The 17,718-nt window shown below is 46.8% G+C and overlaps 2 protein-coding genes across 2 annotated transcripts in view; both read left to right on the plus strand.

Moving 5' to 3' along the window:
- The first annotated feature begins 12,185 nt into the window (after nucleotides 1-12,185).
- On the plus strand, nucleotides 12,186-13,551 carry LOC123086445 (uncharacterized). The gene is made up of 2 exons (XM_044508209.1): nucleotides 12,186-12,625; nucleotides 12,768-13,551. Exons 1-2 carry the CDS (start codon nucleotides 12,275-12,277, stop codon nucleotides 12,810-12,812), a joined length of 396 nt encoding a protein of 131 aa, XP_044364144.1. The 5' UTR covers nucleotides 12,186-12,274; the 3' UTR covers nucleotides 12,813-13,551.
- Nucleotides 13,552-14,452: 901 nt separating this feature from the next.
- Nucleotides 14,453-17,718, plus strand: part of LOC123086444 (coiled-coil domain-containing protein SCD2) — an 11,611-nt gene continuing 8,345 nt past the window's right edge. Inside the window, exons 1-2 of the mRNA XM_044508208.1 lie at nucleotides 14,453-15,597; nucleotides 16,531-16,666. Of these exons, the coding sequence (XP_044364143.1) occupies nucleotides 14,541-15,597; nucleotides 16,531-16,666 (1,193 nt within the window). The 5' untranslated portion in view covers nucleotides 14,453-14,540. The remainder of the gene's footprint in view (nucleotides 15,598-16,530; nucleotides 16,667-17,718) is intronic.

The following is a 17,718-nucleotide window of genomic DNA, read 5'->3' on the forward strand; positions in this document are numbered from 1 at the left end:
TTGGTTCACCTTGTTTGCCCCCACACCGTTTGCCTTGAAAAACAGCAGGCTGTCATCAGCAAATAGAAGATGGCTCACTGGTGGCGCCGTAGTAGCTACCTGTAGGCCATGCAAGTTTGATGACTCACTCTTTGATTTTAACAGGCACGAAAGGCCCTCTGCTGCTAGCAAGAACAAGTATGGAGATATCGGGTCCCCTTGTCTGATCCCTCTTGAAGGGATAAACTGTTGCAGTTTCTTCCCATTGAACAAAACAGAAAATTTGACTGTTGTAACCAAGCTCATCACAATATTCACCCATCTCTCTGTGAAGCCCAACTTGAGCATGATTGCTTTTAAATAAGTCCACTTGACCCTATCATAGGCTTTCATCATGTCAAGCTTGAGTGCGCAGGATTGATGTTTCTTTGCTTTGTTTCTCTTCATGAAATGCAAGCACTCGTAAGCCGTAATGATGTTATCTGTAATCAACCTGCCAGGAAAAAAGGCTGACTGTTCTTCCGAGATTATGTCAGGAAGCACTTGTTTCAATCTGTTAGAGATCACCTTCGACGCTATCTTGTATAATACATTACACAAACTGATAGGACGAAATTGAGACAGAAGAGTTGGGTTTTTTACCTTTGGTATAAGTACCAAAAAAGTTTCATTTATGCTCTCAGCCGACTCTATTCCTTTTACTATCCTCAATACTGCCAATGTCACGTCATCCCCACATGTGTCCCAATGATGTTGGAAAAAATGTGCCGGGAAGCCATCTGGCCCCGGTGACTTGATCAGGAACATCTGAAACAGCGCGATTTTTACTTCATCCTAGCTATAAGGTGCATTCAGTAATTCATTCATGGCCTCTGTCACTTTGGCCGGGACTGTGTTGAGCACCTGATCCATATCATGAACACCCTCGGTAGTGTATAGATTTTGATAAAAATTAGTAGCCATCGTTTCCATCTCTGCCAAATTATCAGTTAACTCGCCATCCGGTCTCTCCAGCGATTTGATTTGATTTTTCCTCCGTCTCCTGCTGGCCCTGAGATGGAAGAAATATGTGTTCTTGTCGCCGTGCATCAACCATTCCAGCCTCGACCTCTGTCTCCACAATATTTCTTCCCTATGGTAAAGCTCTGTCAATTTTTCCACTATTTTTAATTCAGTGTGAGATGGACCAAATCCGCCTTGGATCACACGTATCTCTTGTAGTTCTGCTTTTAGGCGTTGGATCACGCGCCTGACATTACCGAAGCGGTCCTTGTCCCATTGCGCCAGGTCCGAAGATACCGACTTTAGCTTGTCATTTAGGCTGGCGACCGAATCTCCCTCTGTCCGCGCCCAAGTTGTCTGCACCGCTGGTTCCAGCGTAGGGTCCCGCTCCCATGCAATCTCATATTTAAAAGAGCGTGGGGCCCTTCTGCATGCGTTTGTTGGGGAACGTAGTAATTTCAAAAACTTTCCTACGCACATGCAAGATCATGGTGATGCATAGCAACGAGAGGGGAGAGTGTGATCTATGTACCCTTGTAGATCGACAACGGAAGCGTTAGCACAACGTGGTTGATGTAGTCGTACGTCTTCACTGTCCGACCGATCCAAGCACCATTACTCCGGCACCTTCGAGTTCTTGGCACACGTTCAGCTCGATGACGATCCCCGGGCTCCGATCCAGCAAAGCTTCGGGGATGAGTTCCGTCAGCACAACGGCGTGGTGGCGATCTTGATGTTCAACTGTCGCAGGGCTTCGCCTAAGCACCGCTACAATATGACCGAGGTGTAATATCGTGGAGGGGGGCACCGCACACGGCTAAGGAACGATCACGAAGATCAACTTGTCTGTCTAGAGGTGCTCCCTGCCCCCGTATATAAAGGAGCAAGGGGGAGGGGGCGGCCGGCCTAGGAGGGGGCGCGCCAAGGGGAGTCCTACTCCCACCGGGAGTAGGACTCCCTCCTTCCTTGTTGGAGTAGGAGAAGGGGGAAGAGGGGGAGAGGAAGAAGAAAAAGGGGGCTGCGCCCCTTGTCTAATTCGGACCAGAGGGGGGGCGCATGCCTCCTTCCTTTTGGTCTCTCTCCTCTATTCCCATATGGCCCAATAAGGCCCATATACTCCCCGGCGAATTCCCGTAACTCCCCGGTACCTCCGAAAATACCCGAATCACTTGGAACCTTTCCGATGTCCGAATATAGTCGTCCAATATATCGATCTTTACGTCTCGACCATTTCGAGACTCCTCGTCATGTCCCCGATCCCATCCGGGACTCCGAACTCCTTCGGTACATCAAAACTCATAAACTCATAATATAACTGTCATCGAAACCTTAAGCGTGCGGACCCTACGGTTCGAGAACAATGTAGACATGACCGAGACACGTCTCCGGTCAATAACCAATAGCGGGACCTGGATGCCCATATTGGCTCCTACATATTCTATAAAGATCTTTATCGGTCAGACCGCATAACAACATACGTTGTTCCCTTTGTCATCGGTATGTTACTTGCCCGAGATTCGATCGTCGGTATCTCAATACCTAGTTCAATCTCGTTACCGGCAAGTCTCTTTACTCGTTCCGTAATACATCATCTCACAACTAACTCATTAGTTGCAATGCTTGCAAGGCTTATGTGATGTGCATTACCGAGAGGGCCTAGAGATACCTCTCCGACAATCAGAGTGACAAATCCTAATCTCGAAATACGCCAATCCAACATGTACCTTTGGAGACACCTGTAGAGCACCTTTATAATCACCCAGTTACGTTGTGACATTTGGTAGCACACAAAGTGTTCCTCCGGCAAACGGGAGTTGCATAATCTCATAGTCATAGGAACATGTATAAGTCATGAAGAAAGCAATAGCAACATACTAAACGATCGGGTGCTAAGCTAATGGAATGGGTCATGTCAATCACATCATTCTCCTAATGATGTGATCCCGTTAATCAAATAACAACTCTTTTGTTTATGGTTAGGAAACATAACCATCTTGAATTAACGAGCTAGTCAAGTAGAGGCATACTGGTGACACTCTGTTTGTCTATGTATTCACACATGTATTATGTTTCCGGTTAATACAATTCTAGCATGAATAATAAACATTTATCATGATATAAGGAAATAAATAATAACTTTATTATTGCCTCTAGGGCATATTTCCTTCAGTCTGCCACTTGCACTAGAGTCAATAATCTAGTTCACATCGCCATGTGATTCAACACTAAGGGTTCACATCACCATGTGATTAACACCCATAGTTCACATCGTCATGTGACCTATACCCAAAGGGTTTACTAGAGTCAATAATCTAGTTCACATCATTTATGTGATTAACACGCAAAGAGTACTAAGGTGTGATCATGTTTTGCTTGTGAGATAATTTTAGTTAACGGGTCTGTCACATACAGATCCGTAAGTATTTTGTGAATTCTATGTCTACAATGCTCTGCACGGAGCTACTCTAGCTAATTGCTCCCACTTTCCATATGTATCTAGATCGAGACTTAGAGTCATCCAGATCTGTGTCAAAACTTGCATCGACGTAACTTTTTACGATGAACCTTTTGTCACTTCCATAATCGAGAAATATTTCCTTATTCCACTAAGGATAATTTTGACCAATGTCCAGTGATCTACTCTTAGATCACTATTGTACTCCCTTGCTTAACACAGTGTAGGGTATACAATAGATCTGGTACACATCATGGCATACTTTATAGAACCTATGACTTTCATTCTCTTTCTATCTTCTGCCGTGGTCGGGCTTTGAGTCTTACTCAATTTCATACCTTGTAACACAGCCAAGAACTCTTTCTTTGACTGTTCCATTTTTGAACTACTTCAAAATATTGTCAAGGTATGTACTCATTGAAAAAACTTATCAAGCGTCTTGATCTATCTCTATAGATTTTGATGCTTAATATGTAAGCAGCTTCACTGAGGTCTTTCTTTGAAAAACTTCTTTAAACACTTCTTTATGCTTTATAGAATAATTCTACATTATTTCCGATCAACAATATGTCACTCACATATACTTATCATAAATGTTGTAGTTCTCCCACTCACTTTCTTGTAAATACAGGCTTCACCGCAAGTCTGTATAAAACTATATGCTTTGATCAACTTATCAAAGCGTATATTCCAACTCCGAGATGCTTGCACCAGTCCATAGATGGATTGCTGGAGCTTGCATATTTTGTTAGCACCTTTAGGATTGACAAAACCTTCTGGTTGCATCATATACAACTCTTCTTTAAATCCATTAAGGAATGTAGTTTTGTTTATCCATTTGCCAGATTTCATAAAAATGCGGCAATTGCTAACATGATTTGGACAGACTTAAGCATCGCTACGAGTGAGAAAATTTCATCGTAGTCAACACCTTGAACTTTGTCAAAAACCTTTTTCAACAAGTCTAGCTTTGTAGATAGTAATACTACTATCAGCGTCTGTCTCCCTCTTGAAGATCCATTTATTTTCTATGGCTTGCCGATCATCGGGCAAATCCATCAAAGTCCATACTTTGTTCTCATACATGGATCATATCTCAGATTTCATGGCCTCAAAGCATTTCGCGGAATCTGGGCTCATCATTGCTTCCTCATAGTTCGCAAGTTCGTCATGGTCTAGTAACATGACTTCCAGAACAGGATCACCGTACCACTCGGGTGCAGATCTCACTCTGGTTTACCTACGAGATTCGGTAGTAACTTGATATGAAGTTACATGATCATCATCATTAGCTTCCTCACTAATTGGTGTAGTAGTCACAAGAACAGATTTCTGTGGTGAACTACTTTCCAATAAGGGAGAAGGTACAATTACCTTATCAAGTTCTACTTTCCTCCCACTCACTTCTTTCGAGAGAACCTCCTTCTCTAGAAAGGATCCATTCTTAGCAACGAATGTCTTGCCTTTGGATCTGTGATAGAAGGTGTACCCAACAGTAACTTTTTGGGTATCCTATGAAGACACACTTTTCCAATTTGGGTTTGAGCTTATCAGGATGAAACTTTTTCACATAAGCATTGCAACCCCAAACTTTAAGAAACGACAACTTTGGTTTCTTGCCAAACCACAGTTCATACGGTGTCGTCTCAACAGATTTAGATGGTGCCCTTTTAACGTGAATGCATCTGTCTCTAATGCATAACCCCAAAACGATAGTGGTAGATCGGTAAGAGACATCATAGATTGCACTATATCCAATAAAGTACGGTTATGACGTTCGGACACACCATTATGCTGTGGTGTTCCATGTGGCATGAGTTTGTGAAACTATTCCACATTGTTTTAATTGAAGACCAAACTCGTAACTCAAATATTTGTCTCCGCGATCAGATCGTAGAAACTTTATTTTCTTGTCACGATGATTTTCCACTTCACTCTGAAATTCTTTGAACTTTTCAAATGTTTCAGACTTATGTTTCATCAAGTAGATATACCCATATCTGCTCAAATCATCTATGAAGTTCAGAAAATAACGATACTTGCCGTGAGCCTTAACACTCATCGGACCGCATACATCAGTATGTATTATTTCCAATAAGTCAGTTGCTCGCTCCGGAGAACGGAGTCTTAGTCATCTTGCCCATGAGGCATGGTTCGCAAGCATCAAGTGATTCATAATCAAGTGATTCCAAAATCCCATCAGCATGGAGTTTCTTCATGCGCTTTACACCAATATGACCTAAACGGCAGTGCTACAAATAAGTTGCACTATCATTATTAACTTTGCATCTTTTGGTTTCAATATTATGATTATGTGTATCACTACGATCGAGATCCAACGAACTATTTTCATTGGGTGTGTAACCATATAAGGTTTTATTCATGTAAACAGAACAACAATTTATTCTCTTACTTAAATGAATAACCGTATTACAATAAACATGATCAAATCATATTCATGCTTAACGCAAACACCAAATAACACTTATTCAGGTTCAACACTAATCCCGAAAGTATAGGGAGTGTGCGATGATGATCATATCAATCTTGGAACCACTTCCAACACACATCGTCACTTCAACCTTAACTAGTCTCTGTTTATTCTGCAACTCCCGTTTCGAGTTACTAATCTTAGCAACTAAACTAGTATCAAATACTGAGGGGTTGCTATAAACACTAGTAAAGTACACATCAATAATCTGTATATCAAATATACCTTTGTTCACTTTGCCATCCTTCTTATCCGCCAAATACTTGGGGCAGTTCCGCTTCCAGTGACCAGTCCCTTTGCAGTAGAAGCACTTAGTCTCAGGCTTAGGACCAGACTTGGGCTTCTTCACTTGAGCAGCAACTTGCTTGCTGTTCTTCTTGAAGTTCCCCGTCTTCCCTCTGCCCTTTTCTTGAAACTAGTGGTCTTGTCTACCATCAACACTTGATGTTTTTCTCGATTTCTACCTTCGTCAATTTCCGCATTACGAAGAGCTTGGGAATCGTTTCCGTTATCCCTTGCATATCATAGTTCATCACGAAGTTCTACTAACTTGGTGATGGTGACTAGAAAATTCTGTCAATCACTATCTTATCTGGAAGATTAACTCCCACTTGATTCAAGCGATTGTAGTACCCAGACAATCTGAGCACATGCTCACTAGTTGAGCGATTCTCCTCCATCTTTTGGCTATAGAACTTGTTGGAGACTTCATATCTCTCAACTCGGGTATTTGCTTGAAATATTAACTTCAACTCCTGAAACATCTCATATGGTCCATGACGTTCAAAACGTTTTTGAAGTCCCGATTCTAAGCCGTTAAACATGGTGCACTAAACTATTAAGTAGTCATCATTTTGAGCCAGCCAAACGTTCATAACGTCTGCATCTGCTCCTGCAATAGGTCTGTCACCTAGCGGTGCATCAAGGACATAATTCTTCTGTGTAGCAATGAGGATAAACCTCAGATCACGGATCCAATCCGCATCATTGCTACTAACATCTTTCAACACAATTTTCTCTAGGAACATATCAAAATAAACACAGGGAAGCAACAATGCGAGCTATTGATCTAGAACATTATTTGCAAAATACTACCAGGACTAAGTTCATGATAAATTTAAGTTCAATTAATCATATTACTTAAGAACTCCCACTTAGATAGACATCCCTCTAACCCTCTAAGTGATCACGTGATCCAAATCAACTAAACCATGTCCGATCATCACATGAGATGGAGTAGTTTCATTGGTGAACATCACTATGTTGATCATATCTACTATATGATTCACGCTCGACCTTTCGGTCTCCGTGTTTCGAGGCCATATCTGCATATGCTTGGCTCGTCAAGTATAACCTGAGTATTCTGCGTGTGCAACTGTTTTGCACCCGTTGTATTTGAACGTAGAGCCTATCACACCCGATCATCACGTGGTGTCTCAGCACGAAGAACTTTCGCAACGGTGCATACTCAGGGAGAACACTTCTTGATAATTAGTGAGAGATCATCTTATAATGCTACCGTCAATCAAAGCAAGATAAAATGCATAAAAGATAAACATCACATGCAATCAATATAAGTGATATGATATGGCCATCATCATCTTGTGCTTGTGATCTCCATCTTTGAAGCACCATCGTGATCACCATCGTCACCGGCGTGACACCTTGATCTCCATCGTAGCATCATTGTCGTCTCGCCAATCTTATGCTTCCACAACTATCGCTACCGCTTAGTGATAAAGTAAAGCATTACAGCGCGATTGCATTGCATACAATAAAGCGACAACCATATGGCTCCTGCCAGTTGCCGATAACTCGGTTACAAAACATGATCATCTCATACAATAAAATTTAGCATCATGTCTTGACCATATCACATCACAACATGCCCTGCAAAAACAAGTTAGACGTCCTCTACTTTGTTGTTGCAAGTTTTACGTGGCTGCTACGGGCTTAAGCAAGAACCAATCTTACCTACGCATCAAAACCACAACGATAGTTTGTCAAGTTGGTGCTGTTTTAACCTTCGCAAGGACCGGGCGTAGCCACACTTGGTTCAACTAAAGTTGGAGAAACTGTCACCCGCTAGCCACCTTTGTGCAAAGCACGTCGGGAGAACCAGTCTCGCGTAAGCGTACGCGTAATGTCGGTCCGGGCCACTTCATCCAACAATACCGCCGAACCAAAGTATGACATGCTGGTAAGCAGTATGACTTATATCTCCCACAACTCACTTGTGTTCTACTCGTGCATATAACATCAACACATAAAACCTAGGCTCGGATGCCACTGTTGGGGAACATAGCAATTTCAGAAAATTTCCTACACACACGCAAGATCATGGTGATGCATAGCAACGAGAGGGGAGAGTGTGATCTACGTACCCTTGTAGATCGACAACGGAAGCGTTAGCACAACGTGGTTGATGTAGTCGTACGTCTTCACTGTCCGACCGATCCAAGCACCGTTACTCCGACACCTTCGAGTTCTTGGCACACGTTCAGCTCGATGACGATCCCCGGACTCCGATCCAGCAAAGCTTCGGGGATGAGTTCCGTCAGCACAACGGCGTGGTGACGATCTTGATGTTCAATTGTCGCAGGGCTTCGCCTAAGCACCGCTACAATATGACCGAGGTGTAATATCGTGGAGGAGGGCACCGCACACGGCTAAGGAACGATCACGAAGATCAACTTGTCTGTCTAGAGGTGCCCCCTGCCCCCGTATATAAAGGAGCAAGGGGGAGGGGGCGGCCGGCCTAGGAGGGGGCGCGCCAAGGGGAGTCCTACTCCCACCGGGAGTAGGACTCCCTCCTTCCTTGTTGGAGTAGGAGAAGGGGAAAGAGGGGGAGAGGAAGAAGAAAAAGAAAAAGGAGGCTGCGCCCCTTGTCCAATTCGGACCAGAGGGGGGGGGGGGGCGCAGGCCTCCTTCCTTTTGGTCTCTCTCCTCTATTCCCGTATGGCCCAATAAGGCCCATATACTCCCCGGCGAATTCCCGTAACTCCCCGGTACCTCCGAAAATATCCGAATCACTCTGAACCTTTCCGATGTCCGAATATAGTCATCCAATATATCGATCTTTATGTCTTGACCATTTCGAGACTCCTCGTCATGTCCCCGATCCCATCCGGGACTCCGAACTCCTTCGGTACATCAAAACTCATAAACTCATAATATAACTGTCATCGAAACCTTAAGCGTGCGGACCCTACGGTTCGAGAACAATGTAGACATGACCGAGACACGTCTCCGGTCAATAACCAATAGCGGGACCTGGATACCCATATTGGCTCCTACATATTCTACGAAGATCTTTACCGGTCAGACCGCATAACAACATACGTTGTTCCCTTTGTCATCGGTATGTTACTTGCCCGAGATTCGATCGTCGGTATCTCAATACCTAGTTCAATCTCGTTACCGGCAAGTCTCTTTACTCGTTCCGTAATACATCATCTCACAACTAACTCATTAGTTGCAATGCTTGCAAGGCTTATGTAATGTGCATTATCGAGAGGGCCCAGAGATACCTCTCCGACAATCGGAGTGATAAATCCTAATCTCGAAATACACCAACCCAACATGTACCTTTAGAGACACCTGTAGAGCACCTTTATAATCACCCAATTACGTTGTGATGTTTGGTAGCATACAAAGTGTTCCTCCGGCAAACGGGAGTTGCATAATCTCATAGTCATAGGAACATGTATAAGTCATGAAGAAAGCAATAGCAACATACTAAACGATCAGGTGCTAAGCTAATGGAATGGGTCATGTCAATCACATCATTCTCCTAATGATGTGATCCCGTTAATCAAATAACAACTCTTTTGTTTATGGTTAGGAAACATAACCATCTTCCATTAACGAGCTAGTCAAGTAGAGGCATACTAGTGACACTCTGTTTGTCTATGTATTCACACATGTATTATGTTTCCGGTTAATACAATTCTAGCATGAATAATAAACATTTATCATGATATAAGGAAATAAATAATAACTTTATTATTGCCTCTAGGGCATATTTCCTTCAGCGTTCCCATGCACGTAGCTAACAAAGAGTGGACAGTGATCGCTCGCCGCTGCCGTGCAATGTTCCAAGCGCGCTGATGGAAAGGCTATCGTCCATGCCAGGTTTGCAAACCCTCTGTCGAGCCTGACTCTAGTGAATGTGCCACCTGCAACTTTTTTCTCAAACGTCCAATCAGCCCTCACATATCCTATATCCGTGAGACTGCAAGTGTCAAGCGCATCCCTGAAAGTATCCATCTGGGCCTGGCTGCGGCTACCCACTCCGTCATGCTCATGGTCATGCAAGACTTTGTTGAAATCCCCCACAACTAGCCATGGTACGTCATTAGAACCAACTATTCCTCGGAGTGTGTCCCAAGTTTTATACCTCTCGTTCACTTGGGCTTCACCATAAACAAAAGTAACCCTTGTTTTAAATTCCACCATCTCATCAATAACAACATCAATGTGATACTTCGAATAACCAACAATTTCAAGCTTTATTTCATCGTTCCAAAAGATTCCAAGACCGCCACTTCTACCCGAACTACTAACTGCAAAGCTTTTGTTAAAACCTAGCTAGCCAACCATATTTTCAACTCTCGTACCCTCTGTCTGAGTTTCAAGAATGCAAAGTATAGAGGGGGCATACTGCTTCGTCAGACCACAAAGCTCTTGGACTGTTGCGGGTTTGCTAGCCCCGCGACAGTTCCAACATAATAGGCTCATTGCGCTTGGCGCAACCCCTGTGGGGGCCCGCCAGAACGCGCATCAAGGTTTTTGTTCAGACCATTGGTCCTCCCATTGTTTTTGTCGTTGGTCATCACGCCGGTTTTATTCCTCTTCGGTTCCTGCTTCGCTGATGGGCTAGCTGGAATTTCAGGCGGCGGTAGCAGCAGTTGCTGTGTTGTTGTTTCTGGGACAGCCGACTTCACAGATGACGAGTCTAAGATCGTCAGCGCGGCTCCTCTCTTTCTATTTCTTTCTCTGTCCTCCATGGAGATGTCCTGGTCATGCTTGTACTCGCCAGTCTCCCGTGCTTTTGCTGATGTTGGTGTGGATCCACGACCTCGGCCTCTGCCAGATCGGCCATTGCCTCTTCCACCCCGAGATCCCGAACCCTCATTCTCTCCTCTTCCTTCACCTGGCCCTCTACCTGGTCCCTTGAACCAAGAGGCTTTTAAATCCTTGAAAAATAGGTCCTTTGGGGCATGGACTCCATCTTCGTACTCTTTGTAAAGGTGTCCGAGATAACCACACACCGCACACCAGTCAGGGAGTCGTTCATACTTCACCCTGAATATCTCTCTCTGCATTGTATCCTTCTTCTTCACCACCAAATAAACTGCATTCTTCAGAGGTTTAGTAACATCTATCTTAACCCAAACTCTAGCAAAATTCCCTTCGAAATCCTGGGACATTGGTTCGGCGTATATGAATTCGCCCACTGTTGAAGATAGAGCCTTGATTTTTGAGAAGAAACCATCAGGAAAGTCGTGGATCTGGATCCATATCTCTATCTTGGTTAGATCAATTGACGAAGGTTTTGTGTAGCCGTCATATGGTTCCAAAACCACAGCCCTGCCCTTGAAAGACCACGGCCCATCCTGCATCACACGTTCCCAGTCTCCCAGGCATGCAAACTGCAGCGTGTATAGATTGTCCTCGAGCGGCCTGATTTTCACATCCTTGGCCAGGTCCCAAGCCGCCCTCATGTTCCTGAAGAACCAGTACTGGCTATAGGTTCGATCCGTATGAACCCTAGCTATCGCCATCCAGCGGGTCGCCTCCGGCGGTAATTCCTCATCTTCGATCACCACATCTTGGAGATCGGCTTCCTTGAGTCCAAGTTCCTCCATCATCGCCTCCAGGTCAGACGTGAGACCGCCCGATCCAGAAGCAGCGTCAGCCATAGTTCTCTCGCTCGAGAGTTGATGAAACCGCGGGCGGTAAGATCCCAGCGATCCCTGTTCCACCGCCAGGAAGCGGAGCCCCGAGGGCGCCGAGCGACGCCGGCGATAGAGGTAGGGGAGGGGGAGAGATCGATCTCTACGTGGGGGCGAAAACAATCGCCGCCGCCGAGAGGAGTTAAACCCTAACGAGAGGGGAACCATTTTTCTAGTAGTAAGTGGGCTCACTTGGCCATGCCTCTGTCTTCTTGAGTCACTGTAGGCCCATGGGCCTGGGCCTGACATTTATACTTTCCTGATCCGACGCTACCTTCTCATACAGTCTTACCATCTTTCTCATTCTTGAGTAGGGATAGTGCTCCCTAATATCCCCCTCTCTCGTAGTACACACAAAGGGCATTACTCTACGGTGAGTCGACTTAAGCCATGGACTGGCGGCGGGCAGGGAGCCCAACATACGGCCGGCGACGCTCGCCAGCGGAGATGTATTCCGCCCCGGCGTCCCCGGCACACCCCCTGGGTCCAGCCACGTCGTCACCGGTACACCCTCTGGCGGCGCGGTCCAAGGCGCGCGCCGCGGCGGCGCTGGCGCATGTCATGTCGCGCCCAGGCGCGCGAGTCGCCGCCGCAGACTCCGACTCCGACGAGAACGGGTACGGAGACGACGACGGCAGCACCAACGGGCGTTACGGCGGCGGCCGGAGCCCCTTGCACGGGTACGTTGCAAAGAGCGCCGGCGGCGTCAAGGACAAGTTCTTCGGGATGGCGTTGCCCAAGGTATGTATTTACTGCTAATTAGTACTTGCTAACATTTCCTTTCCAGCGCTGCCCGCGTTTCAGTTTTAATCTTTGGCAAGAGGTTAATTAGGCGGAAATAGTAAGACATAACGGAACACTCCCAGAAATCCCTTCGCTGCAGAGAAATCAGGGAGGCGATATAGAGGCGCAAGCTTTCTCTGGTTGAGTTCTGCTCGGAGGAAGTTTCGATCACTCGAACCGTGTGTGTTTGCTCCGGAAATTTGATTAGCCCAGACATATGCGGCTTAATTTCTACGTAGAAAGCTATTAGAAAGAAAGAAATGCTCGAGAGTAGTACTATGAACAGTTGCATTTCTGCCAGCGAAAATTATGCTCTGCTAATCTGCTTGATCTACGCGGTATACCAGTAAAATAGTCAGAGCTTAGCAGTAGCTTAGGGAACCCAAAAGTAAATCACACGGGAATCCCGAGGCGGTCTGGTCGATGCCACGCAATCCATGCACGGTCAACGCGGCTCATTAATGCGTGCCCTTATTCACTCTGACCTTTTTGACTTTGTTTAATGGGAAAATCGGCATCGATCGGCCGGCCATCACGAAGAAAAAGCTCTCCACAAGTTCATCCATGTGGTCCGGTGGATCGCATTCTCACGGTACATGACACGCCACAAAATAAGAGAAGGATGCGTCCTTGTAACTGAGGAAGAAAGAAATCATTTTCTCAACTATTTAAACCATTGCTTTCAAAATAAAGATTATCTTTATCATTACAAAGATATCTTTACTATTACTGCTCATTTGTTTTGGATGAGTCCTAGGAGATTTTCATCCACGGGATTATTTCTATGTTTAGCATTCCCTGAGGTACCGGATTCCTTAGAATTGTGTACTTGATTCCCTAGAATTATTAGCATTATGTAAGACCTCACGAAAAATTTCAAATAATTGGGCGCACAAGACTCCACAGTTGCCTGAAAATAAGGTTTAGATTGGCCGATTCCGCATGGAAGCAACAACACAAAGTCTCAAGGCTGAGATAGGGCGACGCTAATGGTTGTGGCATCCACGACGAGGTCAACCCAGGACTTCATCGACAACGGAGATGGCACGACCAATGTAGGCGAGGACGAGGTTTCGTTGGTACAGATGGGGGCTGTTCATTTTGATTTTCTCTTGGATTAGACACCACACGAGCTCAAGATGATGATAACATGGCCATTGCCGGCGAGAGCTCGGACAAGACCACACATGAGGCAAGATAGGGGGATAGCAGTCCGTACGGGGAGAGGAAGGGTCATGGGGAGAAGAAATTATGTCTTGAAGGTACAAGAAAATAGTGAAGCTACCAAATATGGTTGAGTGGGCCAAGCTAAAGGGAAACAAATATTTATTTCTCAAAAAGCATTATTTTACATATACTCTTCAATGTTTCGGCCATGGGCTGGACGGGCCCTGGCCTTGTTGTAGCTTCGCCAGTGGTAGGAGTGACAATAACACAACGGTCCACTTAGAATAAGCTGAGACTTCCAAAAATATTCAGTCGCCATAGGTGCTCTCTTTTTCATTCGGTGGATTGATTTCCTGCTGGCTGAACGCATCAGAATTCTTTCATTGGTCCTTTCAAAAAAAAAATCCATCCGGCCGCTGCCGCTGTGCCATATGCGCACAAGGCCAGCATGGCCCGAGCGTCTGGACCAGGCCTCATCGCGCGTCCCCCAATGGGCCTCCGCACCCGAGCTGACCTGGTCGCTCCGTCCTTTTGCTCGAGTCGCACGCCCACTGCGCTCGCGTGTCACGCCGCCGCCAGCCTTCCCGTCCGTCAACGCCAAATTTCCAACCTGCCCTCTCTTTCCGACCCAAACGCGAGGCTCTGAGGGCAGAGAGAGAGAGAGAGAGAGAGGAGAACGAGTCAAACAAAAGTCAAAGCTACAGAAATGGACGCAGGCCGGGCCAGCGGCGTCGGCCCCGCCCGGAGGCCACGACCCGCCGCCGCGGCGTCGGATCCCCGGCGCGCGGCTGCGGCGCGGGAGGCCATGTTGCGCATGGAGGAGGTCATGATGGCCCACGCGGGCGCGGCGGGCGAGTTCAGCATGATCATCGAAGCTCCGCTCCCCAACCTCCAGCGCTACCGCCGCAACGCGACGCCTCCTGCGGCCCCGTCGTCTGACTCTCCCTCGCGGAGGCGCGGCGGACCTCATGACCCCGGCGCGAGGGACGACGTCCCCACGCGATTGCGGCGCGAGGGAAGCGTGACCGAGGACGTCGGCAACGCTCGGGGGGTACGCGGCGGGGAGGACATGGGCTACGCGGACGACGCGCGCTCGCGTCGCGGCACCGGGGACGCTCGAGGGGCGCGACCTGCAAGCACTCGCGGCCGGGAGGAAGAGTCGGAGGCGCCGGTGCGGATGAGAGACCCGCGGAGGGAGAGCGGCCGTCTCAGCGCGCCTCCTGGGAGGGTCGTCGAGGCGCAGCCAGACGTCGCGTCGGCCGTGGAGGAGGAGACACCACTGCAGCAGCTGTCACGCGGAGCGCGGAGTTCGAGCGCGGATAGGCGCGTGGAAGCGGCACCGGAGGCGGAGGCGATGGCCGCGAGACCATCAAGCCGAGGATCGAGGCGGGAGGGCAGTCGGGATGCCGTGGTGAATCCTATTGTTACTGAGCCGGCGGTGGAGGCGTTGGCTGCCAGACCACCAAGCCGACGATCGAGGCGGGATGGCAGCGGGGACGACGCTGTGAATCCTATTGTTGCTGAGCCGGCCGTGGAGGTGTTGGCTGTCAGACCACCGAGCCGGCGATCGAGGCGGGAGGGCAGTGGGGAGGCCGTTGTGAATGCTATTGTTGCCGAGCCCGAGCTGGAGGCCGATGTGGAGAGTGTCGGGTGGGGTAGCAGCCGAGGGAGTGAGGATGGAGGCGAGGAGCCGGTGGCGTTGCCAAAGCCGCTGGAGTCAATACTCACCGGAGGCCGTAGCAGGAGCAACTCACCGGCCATAAGTAATGTCAACGATGATCAATCGCACCAATTTCTTGGAATTTACTGTGAACCAATTTGCTCAAACTAGGCTAAACATAATTTCTTTTATAAACCGAGGCAAATTTCTTCCATAGCAGTGCTAGCAGGTAAGGGGGGCATTTAGTTGACAAAGCATACAAACTGCATCAGGGGTTTAAGTGGTAGAGCTCATTTTGTCTGAAAATCTCTCCTGGTTGAAGTTGCTGCCACCACCCATTTGAAGATCCATCCTACCCCAGCAAGATTGTCCGAAAGGGCACGAACCAAGGAGAAGATCACGAGTTTCAACCATGTTGCCTGAGTGGAGAACACACCTGTTGCTATCAGAAACTTGTCAGTTTTTCATTTCCATAATGTCCCTAGTGTTCAGCCTGTCATTAATTAGGAGGCAAGCAAATCCCTTGAGCTTGGAAGTGCACGTATAAGTCCAGAGCCGCTTCATGATCCGCGGGCATTGATCGTGGGTGAACAACAGATTATACCAAATCAGCCAGAGCGATGTGGAGAGGACCAAGAATGGTCAGAGTTGGAGCTGGTCTGAAGGCTGAGAAATCTCCCCTGAAGATCTGAAATTCATCGATGTTGATGTAAAAATCGGCAGAATTGTTTGTCACCTAATGTTTTTGTTTGTCAATAACAGGAATTGTAGTTGGTAGGTTGTTTTCATGGTGGTGCTGCATTTGATGTTTCTTTTTGGTAGAATTTAAGCTTGTTGTGCTTCATGCTGAATGGTAAAAAAGTAAACGGATGGAAAACTTGATTTGACTTTTGATTGTCTTTAAGTACTGAACTATTGATGCATGTGCATGATAACCTGATTATAATAATTGAAGGATGATGTGCTTTTCAGAATTTCAGTTTTCAGTTCTATGAATTGGCCGGCTTATTATATTTGTCCTCGTTTACCTAGTTAGGTCGGAACGGTGTGGACTCTGGTGTAGCAAATCGCGCACAATCAACAGGAAGGTCAAGTTTTGTACCACCTGTTGGGGCTAATGTGAGGCCTCTACAAGCTGTGGAGGTGCCCAATGGGACACCTAGAGAAAGAAGGTAACTGAATATGCTTCTGAGATAATTTGTTTTGCTTGAATTGTAGTGCTGTACTGCCAACACCACTTCTGTTTTTCTGAAACAAACCAATATTACCTCTGAAAACATGGGTGCAACTTGCCTAATGCATTTTCTGTTATAATGTGCAAGTTGGTGCCTGGTAACCAAATCCAGAATTGACACTCTTGGTTTTAGTTAGTTATCGAAAAAGAAAAGCAATATCATCCATGTGATTCATGGTGATTTCAAATGATTTATGAAAATTTTGTGTGTGTGATGTATGGCACACATGTATGACCAAGGTGGTGGTACCGTGGTAGGCAGTTCTAGCACCAACTAGTAAGATGAAAAATCACTTGTAGAAAACTGATTTTCTTTTGGCTCCTTAAGGGCTCTTTGATTCAAAGGAATTTTATAGGATTACCGGAGGATTGAAATCCTTAGGATTTTTTCCTATGCTGGTCCTTTGATTCATAGGATTGAATCCCATAGGAATTTTGCCTATGGAATCTTTTGTACTACATTTTATAGGAAATCTAATATCCACTCCAGCCTCTTTTTACAATTCCTTTGTTTTTCCTGTGCCATACCGAAAAAGGCTTTCGCCCCGCTTTATAGATAAAGCAGACCGCCAAAGGACATACAACCACACCAAGTCCACACACACACACCCAAGTACCACAACAAAGTCATAAGGTTCTGCTGAGGGCACAGCTCAACAAGCCCAAAGAAGGAGAAAAAACAAAGCGAGACCCGCGCCGGGGATTTAGTCAGGCTCCGGCGGCGGCGGCGGCGGCGGTGGCGAAAGGCGGACGACCATCGAGCGAAGATCGGCGATGAAGGCAAAGATGGCGTCGCGCTCCAGGGGACGGCTAAGCGGCCACCAAAGCTGCAGGAAACCCGAGAATTTGTAGAGAGCGTCAGTAGCACGACGGAGAGGGGTACGCTCGATCACAAGCTTATTACGAACAGTCCAAAGAGTCCAGGCAAGGACCCCAACCTCCAGCCACCTAATGTGGCGGGAGGACGAGGGGGACGTTTGGAGTTCAGCA

The sequence above is a fragment of the Triticum aestivum genome, chromosome 4A, assembly GCF_018294505.1.
Source record: "Triticum aestivum cultivar Chinese Spring chromosome 4A, IWGSC CS RefSeq v2.1, whole genome shotgun sequence".
In the NCBI taxonomy this organism is placed as follows: domain Eukaryota; kingdom Viridiplantae; phylum Streptophyta; class Magnoliopsida; order Poales; family Poaceae; genus Triticum; species Triticum aestivum.

What these genes read in the sequence shown, in the direction of transcription:
- LOC123086445 (XM_044508209.1), top strand. Translation starts at nt 12,275, where the DNA reads ATGGACTGGCGGCGGGCAGGGAGCCCAACATACGGCCGGCGACGCTCG. An exon ending in TCGGGATGGCGTTGCCCAAG is followed by an intron (nt 12,626 to 12,767) that starts GTATGTATTTAC and finishes CCTTCGCTGCAG; the next exon opens with AGAAATCAGGGAGGCGATAT.